Source organism: Columba livia, chromosome 7 (assembly GCF_036013475.1).
Source record: "Columba livia isolate bColLiv1 breed racing homer chromosome 7, bColLiv1.pat.W.v2, whole genome shotgun sequence".
NCBI classification, from domain to species: Eukaryota; Metazoa; Chordata; class Aves; order Columbiformes; family Columbidae; genus Columba; species Columba livia.
In genome coordinates this window covers 21,045,776-21,059,685 of record NC_088608.1, presented here as the reverse complement: position 1 = coordinate 21,059,685, position 13,910 = coordinate 21,045,776, and the positions used below count along the sequence as shown (strand labels likewise).

General features: G+C 42.7%; 1 protein-coding gene across 6 annotated transcripts in view; it reads right to left on the bottom strand.

Annotated features, from left to right (window-relative positions):
* The window catches only part of UBR3 (ubiquitin protein ligase E3 component n-recognin 3), a 122,123-nt gene that overhangs the window by 107,929 nt on the left and 284 nt on the right, over positions 1-13,910 (bottom strand). For 4 of the 6 annotated variants that reach the window (XM_065069719.1, XM_065069720.1, XM_065069721.1 and 1 more), the window contains exon 1: positions 12,569-13,099. In XM_065069719.1, coding sequence (XP_064925791.1) covers positions 12,569-13,014 — 446 coding nt within the window. In that variant the 5' untranslated portion in view covers positions 13,015-13,099. Of the gene's footprint in view, positions 1-12,150; positions 12,439-12,568; positions 13,100-13,757; positions 13,891-13,910 lie in introns of those variants that run through there. The other 2 variants (XM_065069724.1, XM_065069723.1) reach the window with 2 other exon arrangements.

Below are 13,910 nucleotides of genomic sequence, written 5' to 3'. Positions count from 1 at the left end.
GCCATAAATCACAAACCTAAATTGATCCAGGCTGCAATATGGTACCTCACTTATTATCTAAAAGGTATTTGGTTTCCCTTTCACCACTATCCTTATAAGAAGAGATCAAAAGTGAATAAAGACTTCAAAGACACACAAGGAAAGAATTACCATGCAATGTGTTTTAAAAATCTTGTACTCGTCCCCTCCATGTATTTTGCAGTCAGCCAGAAGACATTTTCAATCGTTACGATCACAAGCTAAGGGAGCCACAGTAACAAAACTCACACACAAAGTCATTTTAAATCCCAGCTTCTGCTAAGCACAAGGCTTCCTTCTACAGAAAATAAAAAGCTCTGCTCCTGAAGAAGACTATGCCAGCATTCCACTTGTGAAATAGCCTATGGACTAGCTATCCCAAATGAAACACATCCTGTAGCTGAAGGTTATGAATCATGCCTTCTCTTGAGATTCCCACAAAAGCACTACTGACTTACAAAGACTGCTATTATTGGTATATTAATATAGATTCTAGAAGATCAAGGGAGAACCCAAATTCAGTTCACTGTAAGGAAACATCCTTTCACTGTCAAATGCACAAATTACAGAAGTTCCAAACAGGGAACCATTTCTAGATACCAGCCCCTAATCCTTATAGTAGGAATGCCAGTATAGTTTTACAAGATGAGCCATATTCTGCATTTATGGTTCAAAGGCTGCAGTATTCAAGTATTTCCCAAAAATCAATATACTATCGTAGCTGTTCTTAACTAACATGGTACTGCACATGGTAAGGATCCCAGAATATGTTCTTACTGACATGACTTGCCAATGGACAAGCTGTTGGCCACACTGAATTTCAAGGGCAAGTATTAATCTGAGCCACAACAATCCAGAATGCCAATGCTCAGATTGTATTATTGATAAATCAGGCTGAAGAAATCTTACTGAACTCAATTTTGTAATCTTCACCCACGAGACCCTGTTTTATACTGAACTACAGCAAACCAGACCTGCAACTGTGTGCTCATTCCACAACTGTGAAATACCAATATGCTGTACTATACAGTTCTTCTACAAATACTGACCCAAATACTTGACAATGACTTGAAGACCTTCAGAATTAAAACAACAGCTGTTTTAACTAAAGAGCAGCCAGAACCCCAAGCTGTGCCAAGGAAGAAACAAGTTGAAACTTCTTATACAGGCAGAGAGAGAGACCTGTGACAAACTTCTTCAACAGGTTACACAGTCATTGGACAAACAGCAAAGTTATTCCATGAACATTTCCTTGTACTTCTGAAAGAGCTTCCTCACCACAGCACCAGTTAAAGAATTGTCTGTCTACATAAATGTACATTTCAAAATGCTTCTGAGACTATTAAAATAGGCAACATTAATGAGCAACAAAAAGGAGTATTTTCCAAATCTCTCCTGGTAACATCAAGCCACAGAAATCCACCACTTGGAGAAGGCAGAAGTCTCTAACAGTGCCTTGTGAAAGGTGGATGGAATCTAGATAAGAAATATTTTTCTTTTTTTTCTGAACAAGCTCCGAAATAAAAATAACTACAGAGAGGAAGACTGACTAGATGAAGCTTAGATCAAGGTGATGTGTCAGTTATTACATTACTTCAATACTGCAAAATACTTTTTTCCAACAAGACTGTAGTTCCTATTTAATCTTTAGTACTTCCTATTTCTTGTGCTATACAATCTTCCTTGTAAATACTTTCACTATTATGCAATGAGCTTTAATAATAGGAATATTTCAGTGAGAGTACCAATTCACTAGTCAGAGATGCTCAAGTACTGTCTCACTGAAGGTCTAACACACATGTGCTAAAATACAGGTCTACAAGGAGACAAAAAATCATAACCTTTTTTTCCATATTCTTTTCTCTTATTCAAACGTATATTCTGAATTTTGTTTTCTATGCAGTTTACTACCTTTCAAATTACTTTTTCACAAAAAGACAAAGCTAATTTTAGCAAAAGGAGAAAATAACACAGTACCTTGCAATTAAATAAAAACAGAGCTTTAACAAGCAATCTTGTTCACGACTTGATATATAATTCCTGAAATTTCTTATGCTGCATTGATATCCTGTTTGTAAAAGGTAGAACAACACTGTTGACATCTACATGAATAAGGAACACCACATATTAACACAAGCAGCATTAACATCTGAGCAACCTTCACTTCAGACTTTGAAGATTCATTCCATTCTCTTCTACTACTTCTGTCTTTAATAATTCTACTGTGAATTGATGTCCAAAATGGATTTTAGAAGTGGCTTCAGGTAATATAACTAACTCCTTTCCTTTAGGCTACAGTTTCACAACGGCATAAGTTGAATTAGGTCACTCCTGCCACAATTCTGTCTTCAGCCCTCTTATTTATTCCAGCACCGGCACTTGATTGATCCTGTGTTAAACCAGCTCAGAAGCTAAGCCAGCATAAGTTATTTACTTTAAGGAAAGAAAAAAAAAAAAAAAAAGATAATTTCATTGGGACAGATTAAATCCACCAGCACTCACAGGCCTGCCTCCTTGGAAATCACACTGAAATCCCTAAATCATCCTGCCATCATACCTTTCCTTGTTCACCTGACAAGGAGTGAGACACAGAGAACAGAAAACCAAAAACCCAACAATGAAGGAGAACGCTGTCCTGGCCAACCAGCACACCAAGAGGATACAAGGCTCACTAGGAAGCCAACTCCTCCACTCCAAGTAATTTTTAAACTTGCCCAGTTATTACAGCAGCTGATAAATGCCTCCAGTACCAGAAGACCACACCTTTACGGCTTTTGAACATTTGCTCAGCCCTCCTTCCACTATATCCCACAGCATCTCAAGTTTCAGTTGCATTCCAGAAACTTGACATAAGTTCATGTACAAACAGAGGGACTATTTTTACCTTCACTTTTCTCGTGCTATTTTGTCCCCTGCCTCTCCATGTTTAAAAGTAATTTGGTTTAAAACTGATCATAAAGCTGTCAAAAGGAGGCATCCCGTCTTACAGCACTACAAGTACCTGACTCCAAAAGCAGCTTTTAGGGACAAGAACGTGGGACACAACTGACAGGACCCAAATGAAAAACACAATCAATTCCTAAGCAAAGGAAGGAAACCTCTACTTGACTCTTCAATTCAGTAACAATAAGTCACATCTAAACTGACATGTTTCCCACACACACCCTAGTAATTAAATTTCAATAGTTAAATTCCTTTCGTCTCCTAAACAGACTTTCAAAAGTGAATCAATGTGGTACTGACTTCAAGGTCTGAGGAACAACAGCTCTTCTGCTATGTAGGAAAGCTGCAAGCTACAGAGAAGTTCAGAGACAAAACCTAATACCTGCATTTCTGCTATTAGGGACTGCAACAAGAAGCAAGGCCAACTGGAAGGATGTCAGTCTAACCCTTCTAACCAGGAAAGCTCCGAAGTAGAGACACTAAAATCAATAAAGGAAAACAATGAAACACGAAAGAAGAATTAACAGCTTCTCAAGAAGAAAAACCCCAAAAGACCTTTAAAGGACATCTTTCCAGGCTCTAAGCTTTCATGACTAAGTTTTTTGGCCAGGCTAGGATGCTAGAAATCACAGATTTGACTCCTATAAGTTATTCCGATCCTTACAGAACAGCAGGAAGAAAGGCAGTGAGTCACCAGACGCTCCACTGGTGCTCAGTGCTACACTGAGCACCCTCCAGTGAAGCCAGCTCTCCAGTTCAAAGAAAAGCAGACAAAGAAGCTCTGCAGAAGAGCGTTTCTATCATTTCCTGTTAGTCGTCAGACATAAACATCTTGTACAGTAGATAAAACTACAATGAGCTTCATTAGCATACAAGTACCCACTATCGATCACAAACAGTAGATTGGGCAGTTTTAACTGTAAGACCTTAGAAATACAGTGAGAATGAGAAAGAATGGACTTCTGAGAGGAGCTGAGGCTGAGTCTACATTTGAATTGACATAGAGAGTTTTTGATTTTGAGCATTTTGACAGACAATAGAGCAATTCAAAGGATTAACACAATCTTCTGCTGCAAAAATATTGCCTTTATAAAAAGGGTAGATGCTCTGGGATGTAACTACTGCACTGTAATTGCATCTAAGTACAGTTTCCATTAGCCTAGTTTGATCAAGAAGCATCACTTTACACACAATTTAAAATATATTTGTACGATAACACACACAGAGCTAGGTAACTTACAAATATAATACCCATTCTCTTTGGTGCATCTTTGTCAAACATCAGTGACTGCAAAGTGAGGCCCTTATAAGTGGCCTCAGTTATGCTGTTAAGGGCAATATTAAGATTATTAAAATTATCTTAATTCTGCATTTGCCTGTGTGAATACAGTCTCAAACTATTTTGTGCAACAGGAACTGCAGCCTTTTGAGTTGAGGAAAGGAACAGTACTTTTTAAAGGAGCAGTTAATTCAGTACTTCACTGTACTGAACTGTACTGAAAAAGCATTGGCGAGAATACTCTTCAAACTCACCTCTAAAAAGCAATCTTCATGAAGGTTATTATTAAAAAGCCCACAAGAAAAATATGTACATGCAAAATTATTTCACAGCATTGAGTCACCTTTCAAAGGTATAATCTATTTTCTTTTTCTCAAATATGGACCTAAACATAGAGAAATTAATAGAGACAATGCACAGTTCTAGATGCTTAATTTCATCATTTTTAGAATCTGACTTTTCAGAGCTCTTAGCCTTACATAGCATTCACAAAGCAGAATTCCCAGCTGACTTCAAAAGTAGGTTTGAGAGACAAGCAGATCAGCAAACAGAATATCTGGTCCTGAGCCCTCATCAGAACCATCTTTGATTGGCCCTCACTCATCCCAAACCATTCACTTACAGTCTCCCTGTCCAGTTGCTTTCAGAATCCCATCAGTTATCTCCATTAAAGTATATGGACAGCACATCTTCAATTTAAAGAAAAAGATCAAGTTTCTAAAATAGAGTTAACAAAAATATTTTGTGGCTAGAAAAATTTTTCCAAGAAAATTTAAACAGGGCAAACATATAGCATGTAACATTTTGGCTCAAATGCTTCATCTGACAAAGTTCTAAGCGACTGCGCAATGCTAGACAAATGTAAAAACAATCTTCATTTCCTCAGGATTTAAGTAAGATGTGCGGATTTTAATAGCAGCTGTCAGCTTAAGCTGAAGATAGCACTTTGGTCAGGCCTTCAACACACAAGGTGCATATATATGTAATGTCCAGTTTTCTTGGAAAGGCCCATGTGTTTCATGCCAGAGCTATTATCACTGCCGGAGCTGTGCAGAAACTGAGATGCATCCTGATGAAGGCCTGGTTCATTATGTAGTCCTTGTTATTGTAATACTTATGCAGCTACCCACATTACTTCAATGTAAAGAAAATTCATCACATTATTTTCAAAGCATACCACTAGAACCCTACAGAGGAGGGCACCTAAAATATTATTATTTAAAATCACCTGCAGTTGTCAGATACCACTCACAGATTTTTTTTAAATATAAAACTCCTGATATTCTGTAAGTGATACAGAAGAATGGCCTGAACTCTGAATCAGCCTATATTAATTGTCTTTAAGAAAGACCTGAGAGACAAAAGTGCTTTAGGAATTTGTTCCCCAAACATACACCCAAAATCATGTTTATTCTGTTGCCAACAGATCCATGTAGATCAGATACGTAGCAGACAAATAACACTTCACTCTGACGTAGCAAACTTAGAATCCTGGACCACGGATTGTTTCACAAGAGGGATAAAAAGAGGTTTAGAAGTTGGCGGGATCAAAGCAAAGGAACTGAAAATCAACACTGGTTAACCCAAATACAAATGTTTCCAGAGACATCCAAAACACCAGCTCTTCTTAAATTGAATAGATGCTAAGGCATATCCCAAAGTGATAAACAAGTCATACAATAAATAAGGCAATTTCAGACAAGGCAAGACATACAGCTGTTGTATCTTCCAAGCTCAGAGTATTGTTCTGTTCTTCAAACCAGACTGGTTTGAAAAAGCAAAAGCTTTGGGGTAGAACCATCATTTATTATAAATACGTTCAATGACTAACACAGCAAGACTTCAGGCCTCTAAATGTTTAAAGTTATGTATAGTGATACATTTGAGTATCTTATTGATGCCCTTGAAACAACCCCACATTATTCCTGAGGCACATATAAAATACATGGCGCCTAGTCAGGTCACAGCTCTAAAAGCAGCAATTCAAAATTATCACTTGGCTGTTAACGATTTGGAAAACATTGCAGCAACTAATTTAGAGGCTGATGTAGTCCTAATTAGAGACATTCTTAAGAGAAATCAAGACAGGCAGGTTTGTGAGCTGACCGCATGTCATGATGGATGTAATCAACACAGTGATCTGAAATCTTTCACTTTCCAGGTATAAGACCTAACATGAAGCACTGTGAAAACTACCGAATATTACTGTGATATCCTAAGCAGCAAAACAAAACACTGAGCTTTACGTCTGGGGGAGGTGGGGAAGATGCCAGAGAGAATCAATTATTCATAAATGCACAGTAACTGGTTCTTTCAAATGTTGCGGTCAGTGTGAATCCCAGCATGAATTCGTGTACCTTGTATGTGGAAGATCAGATAGTGGAGTTTATGTTCTGAAGAGTCACACCCACCAGAAGTACATGACCATGGGTTTATTCAGACTCTCATGCCAAGTTAACAGGCAGTACAGTTCAGAATTCTCAGTCCCTTCAGACAGAAGGCCTTGGCAGTCCAAAAGACTGGGAAGCTGCGTGGAATTGACAGAGGTCGTACAGAATGCCATTGGTACCAGCCCAACAATCCTGAACATGAAGACATTTTTATGCCATTTCATAATGCTCAGATGCTAAACTTCCTGACAACGTGTAGGGTCTCAGCCTGCTGATGAAGCATCGGTTTCAGCAGCTTCTTGAAGAAAGGTCCAAAAGAACATCCTTCCATCCTCAATGCTACATTACCAAAACTAGCCAAGATCCTCGAGAACTGAAACCTTCTCATCTTCTCTTGAAGAACACAGATGATAGAGTCACACTGGAACAGACAACTTTCAAAGCAGTAACATGCTATGTGTATGCTAAACAGGTGATTCGCTGTTGCAAGACACTCCATGAAACAGCCACATACTCTACTTAACACCAGTAAAATATTTATTACCTGTATATCCCAAAACCCAGCCACAGGCAGATCTGACTTTTCTTTTTCATAGAGGAAAGGGACCTGGGGGTCATGGTGGACAGCAGGATGACCATGAGCCAGCACTGTGCCCTTGTGGCCAAGAAGGCCAATGACATCCTGGGGTGTATTAGAAGGAGGGTGGTTAGCAGATCAAGAGAGGTTCTTCTCCCTTACTCTGCCCTGGTGAGAACTCACCTGGAACATCGTGTCCAGTTCTGGGCACCTCCGTTCAAGAAGGACAGGGAACGGCTGGAGAGAGTCCAGCACAGGGCAACAAAGACGATTAAGGCAGTGGAGCATCTCCCTTATGAGGAAAGACTGAGGAAGCTGGGGCTCTTCAGCTTGGAGAAGAGGAGACTGAGGGGTGACCTCATTAATGTTTACAAATATATAAAGGGTCAGTGTGATGAGGATGGAGCCAGGCTCTTCTCAGTGACAACCAACGGTAGGACAAGGGGTAATGGGTTCAAACTGGAACACAAGAGGTTCCACTTAAATTTGAGAAGAAACGTCTTCTCAGTGAGGGTGACAGAACACTGGAACAGGCTGCCCAGGGAGGTTGTGGAGTCTCCTACTCTGGAGACATTCAAAACCGGCCTGGACACATTCCTGTGTAACCTCATCTGGGTGTTCCTGCTCCGGCAGGGGGATTGGACTAGATGATCTTTTGAGGTCCCTTCCAATCCCAAACATTCTGTGATTCTGGTGTTAAGTGGATCACAGCTGCTGCAACCAAAGATGACACAAGGGACCTTGCCTGATGAACACGCACAGAACATATCCAAAAGTAACTACTAATAACAGCTTTCTCAACAGCAACCTTGCTTTTTATTGTCACTGTAATGCTTAAAATTTTCTGAAATCTAGAATTGGAAAAAGGTCCTTTACTCTCACTCAGCAACAGAAAGTAAAAGAATATGTTCTGCTGTAGCTCACAAACAGCACAGTAAGGCCATTTTTATTGAAATGAGTTCCTGTAAGAAAGTGGGCCTGAGAAGGGACAAAAATAAGGAATGGAGTCAGGAGGAGGGAAAGAAGGATATGGGGACAGATCAGCAAAGATCATCAATACTAGGTATCTACTGTCCAAATTTTAAATTTAACTATTCAATAATATATATGGGGTTTGAACATTTTAATGCACTGAAAAAAAAGAGACAATTCTAAATAAATTAAAGCAGCAGAAAATTAGCAGTCTAGAAACTAAGAATATACTTCTCATACTTGTTGGCAGTGAAAGGAGGCGAAGAGAATTTTCCAGCCATTTCATAAGGGATCATGGTAGATTTTACAGATATATCAATCCCCAAAAGAGACACAATGGGGAAGAGGAAAAAAGAAAAGTCTCATCTAGTGTGTACCCCAGACCAGATCTCCATGCAACCTGCGTTGATAGACACTCTAAGACAGAGCTAAATGGAAAGCTGAGTATGGATCGTTAGAGACAGGACTGCAGAAAGCTTGAAGGTAGGTACCCGAAAGTGCTTTTGGACACGTGGCATATATCGTCAATCTGTAACAGTTATATTTCTTATAATGCTTTTTTAACTTCACACATACCTACTGATAAAAAAAATGGCCCACAGTCACAAGTGGAAATGGGTAATTTCTTAGACCCTTAGATACATCATAAGAGAAGGCAAAGCTCTATGTCAGTGGAGCCATTGGTTGCCATAACTACCATCAAATACACAGCAAACATCAATACAAAAGCCTGTTTAATGAAATTCTTAACCTGGCTTTTTGCCTTTCAGGATATATAGCACTTGATGGAGATATTATTCTCTTTGTACAGTAATGCAGCACTAAAACATCTGTTTCCCACATGATTAATTTAACAAATAAGTCAACACACAGTGAGGCACACTCAGAAACAGGACACGGGGGAATGAAATAGCCAGTGTAGAGGCTCTAGTATGTCAGGTTATTGTCTCAGACTTAAAGGGGAATCAGAACAAGAGGGCCACAGAAACAAGACGGTACTCATCAGTAACAGATTACTGACTAGTTATACTGTTACTATAACCACATGGCATATTGCTTTCTTCAAGGTTATATTTTATAAACTATCAACTTGCATTATAACACAAGATCATCTACCAAGCAAAAAATATCCCAGTCTGAATTTTCCCCTGTCCAACTGTATGGTTTATTTGTTTCCTTCAACAGATGAACTTGCCTGCTGAATCATGAGCATATGTCTACCATAAATACTTTAGAAATGAAGATTTTGCCTTCTTCAAAACATTATTAATTATTTCTGATGGAGTTGCAAAATTTCATTTGCCCATGGCTAGATACCATACAGGAGAGGACTACAAACTGTTTTCACCTACTGACATATTGCTGCATCTTAAAATCTCTTAAACCTTGCCACAGCTAGAGTTTGTAATGCTTTGACAAGCAGCTACATACTTGGGTATTTTTTAAAGTCTAAGTCACATTCTAGTAGATCAGACCAACTGCAATTAACTTCATAATCAAAAACACTGAAATATGCATGGGAATCAAAAGGTTCAAGAGTGTGACAATCTGATTTTTCTAAAACAAATGAGAATTAAACAAGGTACCTAAAGCAAATCAGCATCCATCTATTACACTATATGCCAACTTCATTAGAAGTAAAAAATTAACACTCAAGTATCTCTAAAAAGTAAATTATAGATTTTTATTAGTAATAAAAGATTTACACACACATGCTTATGCCCCAGATCAAACCATCTCTAGATTTACATTAGCACCCCTAAAGAAAATGGAAAGATATTCCACATAGCAAACTGGAGAGATTTCCTTTACAGAAGATCAGTTAAATGATGCTTCATCAGAAGTATTTTTTAAGATACATCAAATCAAAAAACTCTTAACAGGGCAACCAGATAACAAGAACCAACAGAAACAAACTACTCTTACTATACTACTTGTATACAGTATCTACACAAAATTTTATCTGAGCAGGCAGATGGCAGATAAAGTTCGTAAGTAGGCTCCGCATTTGATTCCTTTGCTATTAATAGAAGCCTAGGCTCTGGTGGCCAAGGTTATATCGGGCTAGACACACTCCGGTTTCCTCAACCTACCAAGAAGACCTCCTGACTTCACCATGTAAAACATTACCTCTGTAATTGTGCAACTGATTTGTATACACAAAGTTAAATCAGTTTATCTAAACATGCCGCACTGAAGCAATTCAAGTCAACATGCAAAATTGTGTGTTTGCATGCATTAATTCCTTTATATAGCTTTGAGCTTAGCTTACTTTGTCTCGCACAGCAAACAAAGTTTCTAGTTCACTTAATTGCACTGACTTCGCATCAATTCTTTAGATAAGCAGGAGCGACCTTACGTTGGGTGCAGACACCCCATATACCATGATGCACTGTCCTGTATGTCCAGGAGGACTGGAAAATCTACTGCTCAACTCAAGAGTGTTGTTTCTGAAAGGATGCTATGGAATTCTTATCCTAGAATGATCAAACCTCCTGAAGGGACCTACCACACACCCGAGACAACTTACTCTCAAAGCCTACTATTAGAAGTAATAAGTAGGGTAAATATAACAGAGAAATGAGGAGAATATTCTTACTCCCTCAGGGTTTGCATCTGCTCACCCTGCAAAGGTAACAGCATACCTTATTTCTTCTTTATTAATTCAGCTTTATTCAATAATAAAACTGTTTAAAATAGGAAAAGACAATTGTGAAAACTATAAACTCTTGGATGAGAGCAGTATCAGAAGCAATTTTAATATTTACCTAAAGTAGATCAATTTGTCTGTGCTCTATTAAAATCCTGCCACTAAGAGGAGCCCTAAATCTATCCCACGCTGCGCTCTGGAAGAAGTGACAATTTTTTTTCTTACTTCTCGAAATCAAGGGGCACTGTTATTTTGGTGATACTGAGGAAAGCAGAATCACCAGAAGTTGAACAAGAACTGACAAATAAAGAATCACTTCAGGAGCAGCCCCCTGAAACCAGTGAAGATCAATGAAAACAAAAAGAGGAGGGTTTTTTTTTTTCCATTAGAGGGAGTCTACCTATAAGGAGAGGTACTACCAAAAAAGAAGAATGATGAAATAGTGAAGGCTAACAGTAAGAGAAACAAAGGAGGAAAAAACATCACAAGAAACAAAGAACGAGGCCACCTCAAGGCCTAGAGCAGGAGATTGGTGAATACAGACACAAAGAGTCTGAGCCAAGATGACAACCTTCAAGCAACAGAAAACAGCAGAATTAGTGAAATCTCTACGCAGAAATGCAAAAGAGAAGATGCAGCGTTATGCAGAATTACATATTGCACATGGTAAAAACATGAAAAGAACCAAGGAAAACGTTTTGATATTTCTATATGTTCCTAGCATTTTCTGCTAGATACACTCAAGATTTATTAGGAAGAGATGAGATGGCTCTTACGAGAGTATGCAATCTCACCAAGGCTAAGGCGATCAAGATAGAGACTATTCTAGAAAGCTAGTCAGAAGAGAAGGCTCACTCTAGCACTCCAAACTGTCTTCTGGCAAAGTCTTTAGCTCTCTGTTGAATAAAGAGGTACATAGGGAGCTTCAAAAAGACACTCAGTTGTCATATGTGAAGTTTAACTGGCTAGGTATCATCTACACACAGCAACTGGTTGACTGATCTTTCCTTTTACAATTTGATACAAAGGAAACAAAGGAGGGTACAACGAGGTACCACATTCCTCTTCTTCTGACCAGGTACCTGTCTCCAGTAGGTCTGCACACTTGCAGACTACGAAGGATGTTTGACTTCCTCAAAACCCTACCCTGTTGTACTCAACCAAGAGTTACCAAATTCCTTGATTTAAAGCTGAGAATAGAAAAAAACAGAAGGCAAGATGAACTACAGACTGAGAAAACACACAAACATGGCTCCCTCTTACCCAATCTGTTCATTTTATCATATTTGCTCACGTAAAGTCCAAAAGTATCTGGACACACCTCAGGGTTACCTGTACTAGGCCGAGGCGGCTAGCTGGGACCTGAGAGATGCGACCCCACAGCACCTTTCCTCTAGACAGGCGCTCGGTGCAAGGGCAGTGAGGTTCGTGTAAGCGCCCGAATAAAAGGCACACACGCATCCACAAAGGAAGCCCTCTGACTGGACCCCCGCCGGGGCTGGTGGCCGGGAAGGCATGGCTGACCCCTCCTCAGGCCACCGTTCCACAGAGCTTCGCCCGACCCACGGCCAGCGAGAGAGGCGACCCACACGCAAGCAGGTGTCCCCAGTCACTGCCCTCCCCCGGCGCGCAGGGAGGCACCGGGCAAACGCCGCGCTCCGGTCACACCTCCACCGCCTGGCGGGGCCGCCCCCGCCGGCAGGTGCCCGCCCGCCCCGCCGAGGCCGCCCGGCGCTCACCCGGCCTCCCGCATGACGTTGCTGTCGCCGCAGTCGCAGGCGCCCCCCGCCTGGCTCCGGAACATGTTGTAGTCGTGCCCGGCGTGCTCGCCCTGGTGGAAGCACTCGGCGCACAGGCTCATGCAAGGCGAGATCCCGCACGTCCGGCACCGGTAGGCCACGAAGTTGGCCGTCCACACCAGGCCGCACAGCGTGGCCGGGTCGTAGGCCCGCACGGCTTGCACGAAGCTGTCCCACGGCTCCCCGCCCGACAGCAGGCAGCGGCACCACTCCAGCGCCTCGGCCGCCGCCTTGCCGCCGCCCGGGCCCGCCGCCGGGGCCAGCACCCCCTCCAGCAGCGCCCGCAGCTCGCCCGCCGCCGCCCCGCTGCTCTCGCCGCCCAGCGCCGTCTTCAGCCGCGCCGCCGTCGCCCGCTTATCCCGGCCGCTGGCGCCGGCCCCCGCCATGATGGGAAACTGAGGAGCCCTTACGGCTGCGCCGGGCTCCCAGCTCTGGGGCTCCCCCGCGCCGCCCTCTCTCCCCTCCCAGCGGCGCCTCCCTCTCGCGATAGCCACGGAACCGGCGCCCTCCCCGCCGCCCGCTCCCTCCTCCTGGCGCTGCCTCGCCTCGCCTCTCCCCTCCCCTCCCCTGACATTACCCCTCCTCTTCCTCTGCCCTCCCCGCCGCCTCGCACCGCCCTGTCAGCGCGCAGGTGCGCGGCCCGCGCCGCCGCCCCACGAAATGTCGCTGTCCGCCCGCCTGAAACTTCTTGTCGGGACGGGGGAGGCGGCAGCTATGGGTGTGCGCCGCCTGCCATCGTGGCCTCAACTGCCGTGCGCGCCCACCTGGGGAGACCGGCGGTAGCGGAGTCCTCTTTGTTACCGGGCGGCTGCCGTGAAGCCCGGGCCGCCGGGTTAGGCGGTGGCAGCTCTGAGGGCAGGAGCCCGGCGGGAACGCAGGCGGCTCCTCTGAGGCTTCAGGGCCGGTGTTGCGCGCTCGCTCGCACCGGCAGCCCCGCCGGAGGTGCCGCAGCCCCGCGCCGTGAGGTGCCGGAGTGCGACTGCTCGCTCCCACCTGGAGAAAATGGACTTGGGTGCGAGCTGCCGTAGCTTACACACCGTTCAACCGTTCTAAAGATCGATAAGTAGGTTTTGAACTATGTAATGGAAATAATTAAAAGAACAAAAATATGTCCCTAAACGACAGTAACCTTTTATGTGTCAGCAGCGAACCCCGGGTTCCCCGGGCAGGCTTCCCTCTGCTGGCTTCGCCACCGGCACTCCCGTGGCTGCTCGGTCAGGGCAGGGAACATCGGCCCGCGGTGCAGCGCGTCCCCTCCAGGACTGCGGGAAGGAGAACGTGA